At 42.8% G+C, this 17,048-nt stretch overlaps 1 protein-coding gene across 2 annotated transcripts in view; it reads left to right on the forward strand.

The window, feature by feature from the left end:
* The window catches only part of LOC124038274 (carbohydrate sulfotransferase 15-like), a 51,222-nt gene extending 39,672 nt beyond the window's left edge, over window positions 1–11,550 (forward strand). For both annotated transcript variants that reach the window (XM_046353921.1, XM_046353922.1), the window contains exons 4-8: window positions 289–432; window positions 5,407–5,563; window positions 5,879–6,035; window positions 8,976–9,123; window positions 10,296–11,550. In XM_046353921.1, the coding sequence (XP_046209877.1) occupies window positions 289–432; window positions 5,407–5,563; window positions 5,879–6,035; window positions 8,976–9,123; window positions 10,296–10,486 (797 nt within the window). In that variant the 3' untranslated portion in view covers window positions 10,487–11,550. The remainder of the gene's footprint in view (window positions 1–288; window positions 433–5,406; window positions 5,564–5,878; window positions 6,036–8,975; window positions 9,124–10,295) is intronic.
* Window positions 11,551–17,048: the final 5,498 nt, after the last annotated feature.

A 17,048-nucleotide genomic window follows, 5' to 3' on the forward strand; every position in this document is an offset into this window, starting at 1 on the left:
ATGTTGATCTTTCTGCTGACAATGGATCAGAAAGGCAGCTACATCGGGTCTCCTGTGGCGACGTAGTCGGAGTTCTTAATCTTCTCTGAGCTCTGACAGGTGTGAAAATATGGAAAGAACTTACAGTCAAAATTCCATCACCTTAAGCTGGCAGAGAAGTTTTGTTGAAAAATATAATTTACTTTTGAGAGGGTCTAGAGTTATGATAGATCATAGATGGAAGTGATAGTAAAATGAGATTGAATGATGAAGTCGTTGACCATGATGTTGTTTTCCCTTGTGGTGTAGGTATCATCCATCTTAAAGACGGCCTCCTGGAGCGCTTCCCTGTGGAGGACTACCTGGACCTTTTTGACCTGGCTGCCTACCACATCCAGCAGGGAATACTGGGGAATACCTCTGGAGATGACAGCCAGCGACACCTCATCACAGGTACCATACAGGTTGTCATATATGTACTGTAGGTCATTTATTCATACAGGACACATCTTCAATAATAATTTAGGTCATTTGAAAGTCTTTATAAACTCTTGGGTTGCACTCCACAAAGTTAGTCATAGAGGCTGGCTTCTTCACTCTTTTCAAGAAAGTCATGGAGGCTGCCGTCTTTTAGTGTGTGTGTGTGTGTGTGTGTGTGTGTGTGTGTGTGTGTGTGTGTGTGTGTGTGTGTGTGTGTGTGTGTGTGTGTGTGTGTGTGTGTGTGTGTGTGTGTGTGTGTGTGTGTGTGTGTGTGTGTGTGTGTGTGTGTGTGTGTGTGTGTGTGTGTGTATTATGTATATGTTTATGTGAGGAGGAGGTAATGTGTGATTCAAATCAAATTATTTGTAACATGCGCCAAATACAACAGGCGTTGACCTTACAGTGAAATGCTTACTTACAAGCCCTTAATTAACCAGCAATGTAATTTTAAGAAAAAAAAAGAAAAAAGTAAGAGGTAAGAATAACAAATAATTAAAGAGCAGCAGTAAATAACAATAGCTTTATACAGGGGGTACCGGTACAGAGTCAATGTGTCAATGTGCGGTAGCACCGGTGTCGAGGTAATTATGTACATGTAGGTAGAGTTATTCAAGTGGCTATGCATAGATAATAACAGAGAGAAGCAGCAGCGTGGGCGGGGGGGGGGGGGCTACCCAGACTATGCAAATGGCTACCCAGACATTTGATTAGCTGTTCAGGGGGAGTCTTATGGCTTGGGGGTAGACACTGTTTAGAAGCCTCCTGGACCTAGACTTGGTGCTCCGGTAGCAGAGAGAACAGTCTATGACTAGGGTTGCTGGAGTATTTTACCATTTTTAGGGCCTTCCTCTGACACTGCCTGCTATAGAGGTCCTGATGCCAGAAAGCTTGGCCATGGTGATGTGTACTGGGCTGTACACACTACCCTCTGTAGTGTCTTGCGGTCAAAGGCCGAGCAGTTGCCACACCAGGCCGCTATTGAATACACAGTGGGATATTGGTTATGTTGCACTTCCTAAGGCTTCCACTAGATGTCAACCATCTTTAGAAACTTGTTTGAGGATTCTACTGTGAAGTGGGACCGAATGAGAGAGGAATGAGCCAGAGGTCTGCCAGCAGTCACGCGCTGGTCACACGCATTTCACATGAGCAGTAGCTGCGTTCCTTTGCTTTTCTGAAGACAAAGGAATTCTCCGGTTGGAATATTATTGAAGTTTTATGTTAAAAACATCCTAAAGATTGATTCTATACATCGTTTGACATGTTTCTACGGACAGTAACGGAACTTTTTGACATTTCGGAACTTTCATGACTTTGGATTTGTTTACCAAACGTGTTAACAAGAGTAGCTCTTTGGACAAAAATGGACATTATCGAACAAATCAAACATTTACGAGATTCACCCAATTGCTTTGAGGAGTATACCACCTCAGTCACCGGCTTAAAAAATAAGTGCATCGGCGACGTTGTCTCCACAGTGAACATACGTACATTTCCCAACCAGAAGCCATGGATTACAGGCAACATCCGCACCGAGTTAAAGGCTGGAGCTGTCGCACACTAATCCACTTATGCCCTCAGACGAACCATCAAACAAGCTAAGCGTCAATACAGGACTAAGATTGTATCCTACACTGGTTCTGACGCTCGTCGGATGTGGCAGGGCTTGAAAAATATTACGGATGACAAAGGGAAACCCAGCCGTGTGCTGCCTAGTGACGTGAGCCTACCAGACGAGTTAAGTGCCTTTTATGCTCGCTTCGAGGCAAGCAACACTGAAGCATATGCTCTCTGTAGCCGATGTGAGCATGACCTTTAAACCGGTCAACATTCACAAAGCTTCAGGGCCAGATGGATTACCAGGACGTGTATTCAAAGCATGAGTGGACCAACTAGCATGTGCCTTCACTGACATGTTCAACCTCTCACTGACCATGTCTGTAATACCTACATGTTTCAAACAGACCACCATAGTCCCTGTGCCCAAGACAGCGAAGGTAACCGGCCTAAATGACTACCACCCCGTAGCACTCACGTTGGTAGGGATGAAGTGCTTTGAAAGGCTGGTCATGGCTCACATCAACACCATCATGCTGGAAAACCTAGACCCACTCCAATTTGCATACCGCCCCAACAGATCCACAGATGATGAAATCTCAATTGCACTCCATACTGCCCTTTCCCACCTGGACAAAAGGAACACCTATGTGAGAATGCTGTTAATTAACTATAGCTCAACGTTCAACACCATAGTGCCCACAAAGCTGATCAATAAGCTAAGGACCCTGGGACTAAACACCTCCCTCTGCAATTGGATCCTTGACTTCCTGACGGGCCGCCCCCAGGTGGTAATGGTAGACAACAACACACCTTCCACGCTGATCCTCAACACGGGGGCCCCTCAGGGGTGCGTGCTTAGTGCCTATTCACCCACGACTGCGTAGCCAAGCACAACTCCAACACCATCATTAAGTTAGCTGACGACACAACAGTGGCATGCCTGACCACCAACAATGATGAGACAGCCTATAAGGAGAAGGTCAGAGACTTGGCAGTGTGGTGCAAGGACAACAACCTCTCCTTTAATGTGAGCAAGACAAAGAGGCTGATCGTGGACTATAGGAAAAGGAGGACCGAACAGGCCCCCATTAACATCGATAGGGCTGAAGTGGAGCCAGTCTAGAGTTTCAAGTTCTTTGGTGTCCACATCACCAACGAACTATCATGGTCCAAATACACCAAGACAGTTGTGAAGAGGGCACGACAACACCTTTTCCCCCACAGGATACTTAAAAGATTTGGTATGGGTACTCCGACCCTCAAAAAGTTCCACAGCTACACCATCAAGAGCATCCTGACCAGTTGCATCACCGCCTGGTATGGCAACTGCTCGGCTTCTGACTGTAAGGCGCTACAGAGGGTAGTGCGTACAGCCCAATACTTCACTGGGGCCAAGCTTCCTGACATCCAGGACCTATATACCTGGTGTGTCAGAGGACGGCCCAAAACTATTTCAAGACTCCAGTCACCCAAGTCGTAGACTGTTCTCTCTGCTAGTGCATGGCAAGTTGTACTAGAGTGCCAGGTCTAGGACCAAAAGGTTCCTTAACAGCTTCTACCCCCAAGCCATAAGACTGCTGAACAATTAATAAATTGGCCACCCGGACTATTTACATTGGCCTGTTACTTTTGTATTTTATTTAGGATTTTTTTACTTTAGTTTATTTAGGAAATATTTTCTTCGCTCTATTTCTTGAACTGGTTGGTTAAGGGCTTGAAAATAAGCATTTCACGGTAAGGTCTACAACTGTTGTGACAAATATAATTTTATTTTATTTTGAATGTAAAATGATTCCTTACACTACGCTTGTTTGTGTTGTCACATAATCTGACATTAGGCAATCTATTAGAATTTTAGCAAACAGGAAATCCCGGAGTAATTTCTGCATAGTGTATCTTTAAGTAAAAAGTACATTTTGTGTGCACTACATCATCACACACAGATCTTTTTTAACGCAACAAGTCAGTTCGGTGGAGAAATTTGCATGTTGTCTTCATTCAGATTTTTGAATATTTGCATGAAAATCTTCTGCTAATTGAATGGAAACGTAGATACTGTTATGGATAAATCCAAATAAATGTCACCTGAAAAAACCTACAAGAAATGTTAATGCAGCTACTTTGCTGTTATTCTGGCTGCACTGTTTGATGTGACTGTGTTAGCTGAAGTTGGCTAGCTAGCAAGCAAGGGATAAGAACGTTGCCATGCTGAACATTTAGAACAAATTACTGGGTCACATCCAAAGACATACAACAAAATGACTTCACAACTGGGTTGCGTCTCTGGCAACCTAACCGATAGAATGAACAACCAGCTGGCTTGGTTAGCAACCCTACATTTTTGTCGGGACTATATCTCGTAGACTGCAACTGCTCCGCCCTCAACCGTAAGGCTCTCCAGAGGGTAGTGAGGACTGCACAACGCATCACCGGGGGCAAACTACCTGCCCTCCAGGACACCTACACCACCCGTTGTTACAGGAAGGCCATAAAGATCATCAAGGACATCAACCACCCGAACCACTGCCTGTTCACCCCGCTATCATCCAGAAGGCGAGGTCAGTACAGGTGCATCAAAGCTGGGACCGAGAGACTGAAAAACAGCTTCTATCTCAAGGCCATCAGACTGTTAAATAGCCACCACTAACATTGAGTGGCTGCTGCCAACACACTGTCATTGACACTGACCCAACTCCAGCCATTTAATAATGGGAATTGATGGGAAATGATGTAAATATATCACTAGCCACTTTAAACAATGCTACCTTATATAATGTTACTTACCCTACATTATTCATCTCATATACATATGTATATACTGTACTCTACAACATCGACTGCATCCTTATGTAACACATGTATCACTAGCCACTTTAACTATGCCACTTTGTTTACTTTGTCTACATACTCATCTCATATGTATATACTGTACTCGATACCATCTACTGTATGCTGCTCTGTACCATCACTCATTCATATATCCTTATGTACATGTTCCTTATCCCCTTACACTGTGTATAAGACAGTAGTTTTGGAATTGTTAGTTAGATTACTTGTTGGTTATCACTGCATTGTCGGAACTAGAAGCACAAGCATTTCGCTACACTCGCATTAACATCTGCTAACCATGTGTATGTGACAAATAAAATTTGATTTGATTTGATTTGATTTTTAGAAGGATGAAATAGTATGAATAAATTCATAAAAATTCAGTTTTTAATGAAAATAGGTCAATCATTAATTTAATATGTTGGTAACCCGTTGTATGAAAGTGATAATTCCCTCAAATCCGGTGTCTGGAGGATATATTGGCACAGTTTGCCTCCAAACACCAGCTTCTCTGGCATTATCACTTAAATGGGCATCACACTTCTGTTGGATTGACAGGTGAAGCAAGCGCATCCACAATGTGGGACAACCAAGCCTGGAGCTATCTCTATGACAACCGGGTGGATGGGGAGCCTCCTTTCCTGGCCCAGGACTTCATCCACACTGTTCAGCCCAACGCTAAAATCATCGTCATGCTCAGAGACCCAGTAGAGAGGTACAGATGTGGGATCGTAATTTGACCAGTTTCTCACAGCAGGAAATAATCCTGCAGCAACTGCAGTACATTATCATGTGCATTATAATTAATGGACATTTTCTTCGGGGTTGATCCATTTTTGTGTTTAAGAAAATTAAGTCTGAAATATTAAAGTGGAAATTACAAACCTTAGAATCCTTTTTAAACATTGAATACACTATTCTCACAAACCAGGGTGATCAAATTAAGTCCGACAAAGTTTTCCCTATAGTGCATTTGGTCAATGTATCTAATGAAAGTATGTTTTCTGGTTTTTGTCTCCGTGTGGTTTAGGTTGTATTCAGACTATCTGTACTTCAACATGGCTAACAAGTCAGTGGAGGACTTTGACCAGAGGGTCTCAGAATCCTTACAGCTGTTTGAGGCTTGTTTAGCAGAGAGCTCCATGCGTTCCTGTGTCTACAATACTAGACTTTCCAATGCCATGCCGGTGAGTGGAACATATAAATAAACTAAATAATAATACATATGCCATTTAGCAGAACACTTTTACAGTCATGCATGCATATTTTTATTCCTGGCATTGGAAATGTACATGTCAACCCTGACCTTAGAGATCCTGTTTATGTCTCTATTTTGGTTTGGTCAGGGTGTGATTTGGGGTGAGCATTCTATGTTCTATTATTTGTATTTCTATGTTTAGGCAGGGTAGGGTTCTCAATCGGGGACAGCTGTCTATCGTTGTCTCTGATTGAGAACCATACTTAGTTAGCCCTTTTTCCCACCTGTCTTTGTCGGAAGTTGACTTGTTTATGGCACATAACCCTTAGCCTCACGGTTTGTTTTGTAGTGTTTATTGTTTTGTTTGGCGTCTTTTCAAATAAAAAGAAAATGTACGCTCACGCTGCCCCTTGGTCCTCTTCTTTCAACGCCCGTGACAGAACTTCCCACCACCAAGGGACCAAGCAGCGTGGTCAGGATGAGAGGACACGACGGAAACCTGAGAGGCGGTCTCAAAATCATTTTTTTGGGGGGGGGCACATGACGTGGGCGTCGGTGCTGAGGGGTGAGTCCGAGACTGAGCAGGAATTCTTGGACCGTTTGAGTGATGAGTGGTTGGCAGCAGTGGAGAGGGACGAAAGAGTTTGGAGGGGTTGGAGTGTGGAGCAAGACAGTCGCTTTGAGGAGCATGTGACCCTTCAGGCACCATGCTTTGAGGTTACACATACTGTGTCGCCGGTACGCATCCACAGCTCTGTGCATCCTGTGCCAGCACTCCGCAGTTGCCGGGCTAGGGTAAGCATCCAGCCAGGATGGGTTGTGCCAGCTCTGCGCCCCAGACCTCCGGTGCGTCTCCACGGCCCAGTATATCCTGTGCCAGCTCCACGCACCCGGTCTCCTGTACATCTGCCCAGCCCGGTAAGCCCTGTGCCAGCTCTACGCACTAAGCCTCCTGTATGTCTCCCCAGCCTGGTGAGTCCGGTGCCTGCTCCCAGAGCCAGACCTCCTGTGTGTCTCTCTGCTCCAGTGATGATCCATGGCACGAAGCCTCCAGTGATGATCCATGACACGAAGCCTCAAGTGATGTTCCATGGCACGAAGCCTCCAGTGATGATCTATGACACGAAGCCTCCAGTGATGATCCATGGCACAAAGCCTCCAGTGATGATCTATGACACGAAGCCTCCAGTGATGATCCATGGCACGAAGCCTCCAGTGATGATCCATGGCACGAAGCCTCCAGTGATGATCCATGGCACGAAGCCTCCAGTGATGATCCATGGCAAGAAGCCTCGAGTGATGTTCCATGGCATGAAGCCTCCAACGACGGCCTTCAGTCCGGAGCCTCCAGCGACGGTCTCCAGTCCTGAGCCTCCAGCGATGGTCTCCATTATTATGTTTATTGTGTCACTACTTTGGTGGATAGTGTATTGTCTAGATGGGAAGTAATGTGCAAGAGCAAGAAGAAACAGTCATTTTGCCCGCATTTATTGAAAGAGCATTATCCCACAGGGCACAGAGGGCAGTTCAATGTCTAGTTTGATTTACACTTGTTTGAGCTGTCAGATAACCTGAATTCAATGTGAAATCAACCAAAAATGTCAGTATGTCGTTGGGTTAAAATGTGGGTGAAAAAAGTGTGAAATCCCCATTATTATGTTGATGACTTTTTACAAATCCTCGTTGATTCAGCATCATCACATTTTTTTGTTTTGTTGAAATGACATGAGAACACTGTGGATTTAAACAGTTTTTGCCCAGTGGCATGTCATCAAACTACATACAAAGTTATTCAGAGATGGCTTTGTCTATGCCAAATTGTGATACAGTTTCCATGTCTTAGCTAGATTGATTCCATGCCAACTTGTGATCCATAACTCAGGCCTTTATTTCCATGTCTAATGGGATATTTTATTAAAATCACAGCTACTTCCTTGAGGCTGGTGAAAATGTGTTGTGACATATGCCACTGATTTGATTAGTGAGGAACTGTGAAGTTTCCTTTCAGAACTGATTGAACTGAGATGCACTTACTAGAAGTTATTTAGGAAGTAGTCTCTAGAAATATTGTAATTTATTTTCAGAAAATACATTTTCTTGCTGTTTGAACTATTTTACTACATTGACATTGGCTCAGTTTTATACAGGTATGTGTGCTTTGTTTAGTTTATGATGATCCCCATTAGCTGTTGCACATGCAGCAGCTACCCTTCCTTGGGTCCACAAGCTTTAATGCTGTAAACATTTCCTTATTGGACAGAGTTCAGCAAAGCTAAGTAAAGGCTTGCCAAATGCCCTCTGTAAATTGTAAACCGTCCAGATGCTGTAATGTACCGAGCAGCATTTCCGCGGGGTTGAGCTGAGTTAGCTCTGTCTGTACCCTCGTCACACAGTAGCATACCAGGTTGGCTGCAGCTGTCACAGCCTGGGGCACAGCTAGTTTACATAGGAAAAGCACAAATCACGATACCCACAGCCAGAGATAAACACTACTGTTCACACTGTTCTACATACCTCTCAGCCTGATTTGTGGTAGTAATGTACCTTTGGAGATCCGTGTGTACCTATTAAGGTAAATAAATATGAACAAAGTATAAGTTATTTGACATACAGCAGCGTCATGGATGTCGACCTAAAGTAGCTCCCCGTTTACATTTGACTTCTGAATCCATGCTGTTGAGCTTATGATCGTTTAAAAAATAGTCCCTCCTCTCTCTCTGCTGTATCTACAGAAGTATAATTACTTTTGTCAGTTGGTCTCCAGCACTCTCTGCAGGTAAGCTTGGGTACGAGTCATGCTGTAACTCTTTATCACCAGTATTCTTATAGCATGTACCTTGTTCTCCACCTTAACAATGAAGCCTTGGTAGAATAGTTATGTAAATGTGATGATAGTCTAATGTTCAGTGTTTGTTGTGGTCCTCTCCAGGTCAGACTGAACCTGGGACTGTATATTGTCTTCCTGCTGGACTGGTTGACTGTCTTCCATAGGAATCAGATCCTGGTTCTGCAGTTAGAAGACTACGCTGCCAATCTGAGACTCACCATAAATAAAGTCTTTGACTTCCTAAACGTGGGTACGTACTGGAAAAACACAGTTATCAGCTCGAATTCTACATCAACATCCTAGGTTTGTTCAGAGCTGGGACACAATATTGTGGATGCGTGTACATGTCTGCTTCTTCCTCTGTGTGCATTTCAACATCTGGGGCCTCATTTATCAAATGTGTGTGTGCATAAAAAAGACTCTATACCTTGAATGCGCCACAAAGATTTGTATGTATTGATGTTGAACATGACGGGAAAGTGTGCCGATCTCCACACACATCTCAAATGATGTGTGTGCACAACTTCTAGAAAGGTTGGTCAACTGAATTGCAAGAAAATAAGCTTTATTGTTCATTTGGGGGAAATGGGGAGGTGTTTGATGCTTGAGAATTATTATAATGGTTAGCAAATAAAAAATATTAAAACAGACGCATCTGCCGTTGGTAAGGAGATTGCATTGCAGCATGTTGTCTAATATGTTTATTTTACTTTTATTACATAGGCCTGAATCATAATCATATTGCAGTACATGTCTCTACCTACTGGGCAAAAACTGGTTGAATCAATGTTGTTTCCATGTCATTTCAATCAAAACATTCAATGTGTTTACATTTACATTTAAGTCATTTAGCAGACGCTCTTATCCAGAGCGACTTACAAATTGGTGCATTCACCTTATGACATCCAGTGGAACAGCCACTTTACAATAGTGCATCTAAATCTTTTAAGCGGGGGGGGTAGAAGGATTACTTTATCCTATCCTAGGTATTCCTTAAAGAGGTGGGGTTTCAGGTGTCTCCGGAAGGTGGTGATTGACTCCGCTGTCCTGGCGTCGTGAGGGAGTTTGTTGTTTCAATGTGTTGACATTGAATCAACGCTGATTGGATGTAAATCAAAACTAGACGTTGAACTGACATCGGTTCCAAGTCAGTCCTTTTCTGACATAATTGGTTTAAATTATTCCTGCTACACAACAAATAGTAGGCTACCATTTATCAATCAAGCATGCTTGAAAGTAAATAGACCGGTAGCGTTGACAGTATGTGACAGTATGATTATACTACAGCATTGCTGTGCGATAGGATTAGCAGCGTGACAACGTAGCCCATTTAATCTCACGGCCTATACCAAGGCAGACGATAGAAACACAATCATCTATTTATAAACAATAATATTGAACAACAATTCATCTTTTGCATAGGGCCTTTATCTGAGCAGATCGAGGCAGTACTCACCAAGAGGCCCATGTCCAACACACGGAGGGCAGCAGACAGGATCTTGGGCCCCATGTTGCCCAGCACCAGGGACCTCCTCAGGGTGTTCCACCGGCCATTCAACCACAAACTGGCCACAGTCCTGGACAACAAGGCCTTCCACTGGACAGAGACATGAGGAATGTCTCAATCAGAGATGGATACAATCCTGAGGAGTAAGTCCCCCATGGTCCTATGAGTCCAATGAGATGAACTGTCAAGTGGAATAAACCATGGACATTACATGTCACAATGGGTGAATGTATAGACATTAAAATGGCTGAGGTACTGAACAATGCATCTGTCTAGTACTTTTTTAAATAACCTCTATTTAATTAGGCAGGCCTGTTAAGAAAAAAAAATTAATTTACAATGACAGCCTACCCTGGCCAAAGCCTAATGCGGGTGACACTGGGCCAATTGTGCGCTACCCTACAAGACTCCCAATCACAGCCGGTTGTGATACAGCCTGGAATTGAACCAGGGCCTGTAGTGACACCTCTAGCACTAAGATGCAGTGCCTTAGACCTTTGCGCCACTCGGGATGATATCATTTTTTGTGTGGTTTGACGGCGGTGCCCTTTTTGTGTGGTTTCACGGCGGTGCCCTTTTTGTGTGGTTTCACGGCACCGCCATTGCACGGCGGTGCCCTTTCATGTTGGTGAAGAGTTCGCTTTTTGTTGGAGCCTCCAGGAAAATGACTGGGATAGAACCTGGTGGACTACTCCCTCTAGTGGGGAAGCTTTCCATATGACACATACTGAGAGTGAAAGGAGAGCCTTCACAATGCTAATGATGGATCATTTTTATATACTGTATGCAAGTGTTTCCCATCTGCATTCCTCGAGTACCCCCAACAGCACACCTTTTTGTTGTAGCCCTCTGCAAACTCACCTGATTCAAATCATTGCGGGCTTGATGATTAATAGACAAGTTGAATCAGGTGGGCTTGTCCAGGGCTACAAAAAACGTGCAGTTGGGGGTATTCGAGGACTGGATTTGAAAATACTGCTGTATGCCACTGGGCATTTCAATTGCAGTCATTGTGAAATAATTCTGTAAGAAACAATATTGGAGCAAACAGCACAATGGATTTTATCAGATGACGTTGCCTTCAAGTAATGGAAGGTGATGCCAAAGAAACATTTCCATCCTGGATGGGCAATAAAGTTTTATTCTATTCTATTCACTTTTAAAAACAAACATGAAACACCCTGTTTCTACGGCCATACAATGTTCATTTTAACTACATTAAATGTATTAAATGTTAAAGACGTAAACAAATGGTCATAAGATGCTTTTTTTCATATGAAATTTGTGTTTGAGCATAGACACCATTCTATACAGCCCTAGAACACACATTGGTACACGTCCTCACACCAGAGGGCAGCAGAACCACAGAGACTCAGTATGGAATCTATCATTTCCCAACATCATGTTAACCTATCTCCTTACCAAAGTCTGGCCTGTTTGTTTCTAACTGATATTTTCCAGTATTTTCAATGTTTTTACACACTCTGCACGTGGACACATTTGACATAAAATCAAGCATTAAGCCTAGCTTACCAGCCACCCACTACAATCTCTAGTCAATGTTGAATGTCTCAGCACAGGCGTTGAAGTGTTTTTGAAGTGTTCATTGTCATACTAGAGTACTCGACTTAATGCTTAGGGACAGTTAGAAATGTACACGCCACTCATAGAATTAACTCAAAATAATGTTTACGGCCACAAATAACAACAACTGTAGTGATCCTGTGTTTATAAACGTGGATATTGCCTGCTGTTCAGCATACTTTTGTGGCACAGTCAATGCCACGCAGGGTTACAGGCCAGTAGGTTAAGGGTTAGCTGACCACCACGGACGACCTCACACCCCCTCCTGTTTCATTAGGCCTGCACTATGATCAGAGCCAGGTGCAGACACCGATCAGCTAGGGGGAAATCAGATTTTAAACATTTTGATGCCATATTTATAATTACAGTAATGGGTTTCTGTGCCACACTCTAAAAAGAAAAGGTTCCTAGAGGCACCTTTAGGGGTTACTCAGATTGCAACACCGGCGGAACCCCTAAAGGTGCTTCCAGGAACCTTTCAAATGACAGTTTAGGGTGTTAAGGTTCCTGTAGGAACCTTTTATGTCCGATGTAGTCCACTATGAATAATAATAATAACATTGACAATAATAATACAAATAATATTGAGTGGCAAACTTGTGAAGTCACATTCATTTTATTGACTTTAAAAGTCAAAGAAATATCTTGTCCCTCTCTACAGAAAAGGTTTGGCATTTGTACATTTGTTGGTCATTTACACCCCCCATCAATTCCTAATGATGCTGATGCTGCATACTCAATATTAAAAAGGAAATGGACCCCCCATTGCTACTCCCAATCGCATGGAGATGTAGCTCCTCTCCATCCAGGAAGAGTTGGATGTGGCTCTGATCTGCAAAGGGATTCGCCTCTATTCTTATGGTAGGTGAGGAGATCTTTACACACTGTAAGTACATTTTTTAAGGTTACTCAAGTCATATTTCAAACAGTAAGTTAACAACTGAGCACTCCTTACATAGTACTACTAACTTTGAATGTATTTATTCGCCATACTGGGAAATACATACCCTGTCTGTAATGTACAGCCCACTTGGATCTTCTTTGAGGAAGTAGGGGAGGAGCAAACTGGCTGCAGTGATCTTCAGACCTTAAATTGGACGATGTGTAAAAAAATGCTGCATGAGAACAGCTCCATTCTGTTAAGGGTACATTTTACATGCAGTGACATTGCTGAAAAAAAACTACTTTTGTGAGCCTCATCCGTGTGTGAGAGAAGTGCCATCTTGTAAAGATTCAGCAACTCCATGGCCATACACCACTCCCTTTTCTGTCCACATCCATACCGAATTTGCTTATCATATCGGAGAATATCTGACAATCAATTTGTTCATAATGCATCATCAGTATATCTTGGACTCAGATGACAGTACTTGGCTGTGTAACAGTTGTGCCTTGTTGTCTCTCTTTTTCAGTCCTTTTCATTTTGTGTTGTAAGGAACATATGTTCGGTGTCATTTCCACCTTCATCTATTCAACGTGTAATTTCTGACTGAAGGAATCCGCATCCGTCTCAATCTGAAAAACGAATATAAATATGATTAAATATTGATACATACAGCATTAAACACGATCAAAGTCTATTGAAAAAGGCAAAATTATATAGGATCAGGTCCCCAGGTCCCCAATCTTATTTGTGATCTTAAAAATGGATCCGGGATCAGCGGTTCAACTTTGAAACACTGAATATGGGCCATCATTTTTTATGCATTTACATTGGCTATTTTGGTCGGGTCTTCATTTTTGGTGGCATCTGGGCTTATTTTTATCTCTTGCCTCCCAAACCTCTTCTGCACTTCCTGTACTTGTGCAACGTGAGCAAGAGGCTGTCATTCTTTTTTGTATTTATTCTGTATCATGCCGTGCCATGACTCCTTAAAAAATTAAATGTGGAGAGGAGAAATGTCATGACAGATTATTGGGACTGAGGTCAGAGGAGCAGACTAGAGTCTTGTTATGCTGCTAGAAATGTGAAGGTTTAACAATGGGTCTGGGTAGGCAAAATGGTGCAAAAAAAGATTATTAGTCTGCAATAATGTGAGTAGGAAAACTGAAGAGTTCTTACACACTGTATCCCGTTCTGGTCTCTCAATGAGGGGTACTTTTGAATGAGCGCTGTGCACACATCCATTTAATGCCACGCAGTGCGGCACCTAAAGCAAACGAGAAACATACAACATTACATTTAGACGAACAATTCTGTTTGTAATACAAACGACATTGATTGATTACATTGATTCTCATCATGTAAAAGTTGAGCATGTGCTATTCTATCAGCTGCAGTGGTTATATCAACAGTATGGAGGACAGGGACAGGAGAAGGGCTCAGGGTGACGCACACACATTGTGATTCATAATTGAGGAACTTCTAATATTAACATGAAGCTAAGATCAGTATATAACTATATACCTGTATATATACAAAACTATACTTACCAAGTGTAGGTACACATGAAGTCGTCGACCAACACCTGCACAATCTGAGACTTCCACTTCGAGTGCACAGCAGCACAATGGAGAGCATCCATTTTTGTTCCTCAAGTTTTTATTTTAATACGGCTGGAAATTGTGGAAGTCTAAACACAGATGGCCAGATTCTTTGGCTGACTGATGTTGCTTGTTGCTGGCCGTGTGAGATGTCATGCTGAAGGCCATTTGGTGTGTCATTTTGACAGACAGGTGCTTAGTCATTTTGCTGGGCTGTTTGCTGCATCTGTGAACTAACAATAACATCGTTATTAAATAGCCGAAAATTGGAATAGGATCAATGTGATATAGTGAATGATGCAGATAACAATCATATATTGACTTAACAATTTATAGCTTTTAGATTCTCAATTTATTTTGTGAATTTTATTTTTGATTATTGGAACAAGTTGCTCTAGCATTCTTTGGTCCAATGACATTCAACGTCTCTCCATCAATGTGGTCCAAAAAAGATCAGTGTTCTAGTCAGTGCATATCAGTTCAGGAAACACATTTGAAAATGTGAAAACAAAAGTGTGTTGTGCTTAAAAAATCAATTTCCACTAACTTGCAATCCAGTGGTGGAGTGTAATGGACACTCTTCCCGCTGGCCACCCCATATCCCTCTATCCCATGGAAATCCATCTCCTCACCAACCAGGCCTTATAGCAATCCAGTGGTGGAGTGGAATGGACACTCTTCCCGCTGGCCACCCCGTATCCCTCTATCCCATGGAAATCCATCTCCTCACCAACCAGGCCTTATAGCAATCCAGTGGTGGAGTGGAATGGACACTCTTCCCGCTGGCCACCCCGTATCCCTCTATCCCATGGAAATCCATCTCCTCACCAACCAGGCCTTATAGCAATCCAGTGGTGGAGTGGAATGGACACTCTTCCCGCTGGCCACCCCGTATCCCTCTATCCCATGGAAATCCATCTCCTCACCAACCAGGCCTTATAGCAATCCAGTGGTGGAGTGTAATGGACACTCTTCCCGCTGGCCACCCCATATCCCTCTATCACATGGAAATCCATCTCCTCACCAACCGGGCCTTATAGCAATCCAGTGGTGGAGTGGAATGGACACTCTTCCCGCTGGCCAACCCGTATCCCTCTATCCCATGGAAATCCATCTCCTCACCAACCAGGCCTTATAGCAATCCATTGTTGACTGTGTTGAACCATGTATGCATGGTGATGGCTGTTGAAATGGCTGTTGAAACTTCTAAAGTTATCACACTTTTAAAAAGACAATATAGACAGATATACATTCTATAGATACTCAATAAGTTATGACACGTTTAAAAAGACAATATGGACAGATATACAGTACATTCTATAGATATACAGTAAATACCAAGGAATCTGTCATATTCCACACACTTCCACACACTTCCATGAACACAGGGATCTCTCCAGAATGAGCAGTGTCGATGACCAGATAGTCTCCTACATTGTATTGCGTGTTGTTCACTGCAATGGACTTCCTCTGATAGCTTCTCCGAATCTGACACTTAGTACTGCAAGGGCAGAGTTTGGAAGTGCATGCAGTGGGACATCTCTTGTGTCTGCACAGTGTGTTGTTGTGTTTCCAAAGCAGTTGTTTTGGGGGAGTAAACGTAAAAGTGTACATTTTTCTGATGGCCATTCTTCCTTAGGACTCTCTCAGATAGTGGAATAGGTTTAGAAGACGTATCTCGTTTGCCATAACGAAAATTCTCAATCTCATAGTTAATCTGGGCAAGAGTAATTTGCGTCTCTTGAACCAGTTGTTGCAGGACTAGTCGGAGCACTCTGGGTATGGTGCCCTTATGAAGGTCATGCATGACGTCTGGTAGAAACAGGTAATTGGAGATGGCACATGATTCAGCAGAAAGAAGCAACAGGCTTTTTTGATGCCATACATTGATGTGTTGTCCGGATTTTCTTCCACAGTCTGCAGATGGTACTTGCAGTTGTCTGGGTCACGCATGGTGAAATTCCAATTCCTGGATATCACGTATCTAAGGCTTGAATACCTCTTTATAAGTGGTGACTTGTTGATGAACCAGTGTGGAGACGTATATCGTTTGGAGATGGGAAGTATCATTGTGGTCAACATCTCCTTCTAAAGTACACTGTGGTCAATTTGTTCTTGCGTTTTTTAGAATCCATTGGATTGACAACTTAAAATTAATTTACAAGCAGCTATGCTTTGTTAGGTTGGGATTTGATTTGAACAATTCACCGCCAGTAAAGTCTTCCATAATTTCATCATTATGTGGCTTTTGGTCTTGATTCAAGGTGGCACAGACCTCTTCATTACTTGGCATTTTTTTGCAGTATGCTGACCAATGGGATGTATTGAAATGACCTTGTTTTATAACCTTTTTTGTTGCTCAGGGCTTGAACATGCCCAATTATTTCACACAGTAATACTCCAGCATCTACTCAGAGCTTATGCATCTAATGCATTCCTCAAATACTGCTGAGTCGTTAAGCAAGTCCCTGAGATTGTCATCTTCATCCACATTTAAAGTGAAAGTGAAACCTGCGGCATCACTGTAGTGTGTCATAAATGTATAAAAAATGGTTCTGAGGTCCTCAACAATGCTATTCTGTACCATGCTGACCTTCCCT

Source organism: Oncorhynchus gorbuscha, linkage group LG06 (assembly GCF_021184085.1).
Source record: "Oncorhynchus gorbuscha isolate QuinsamMale2020 ecotype Even-year linkage group LG06, OgorEven_v1.0, whole genome shotgun sequence".
NCBI classification, from domain to species: domain Eukaryota; kingdom Metazoa; phylum Chordata; class Actinopteri; order Salmoniformes; family Salmonidae; genus Oncorhynchus; species Oncorhynchus gorbuscha.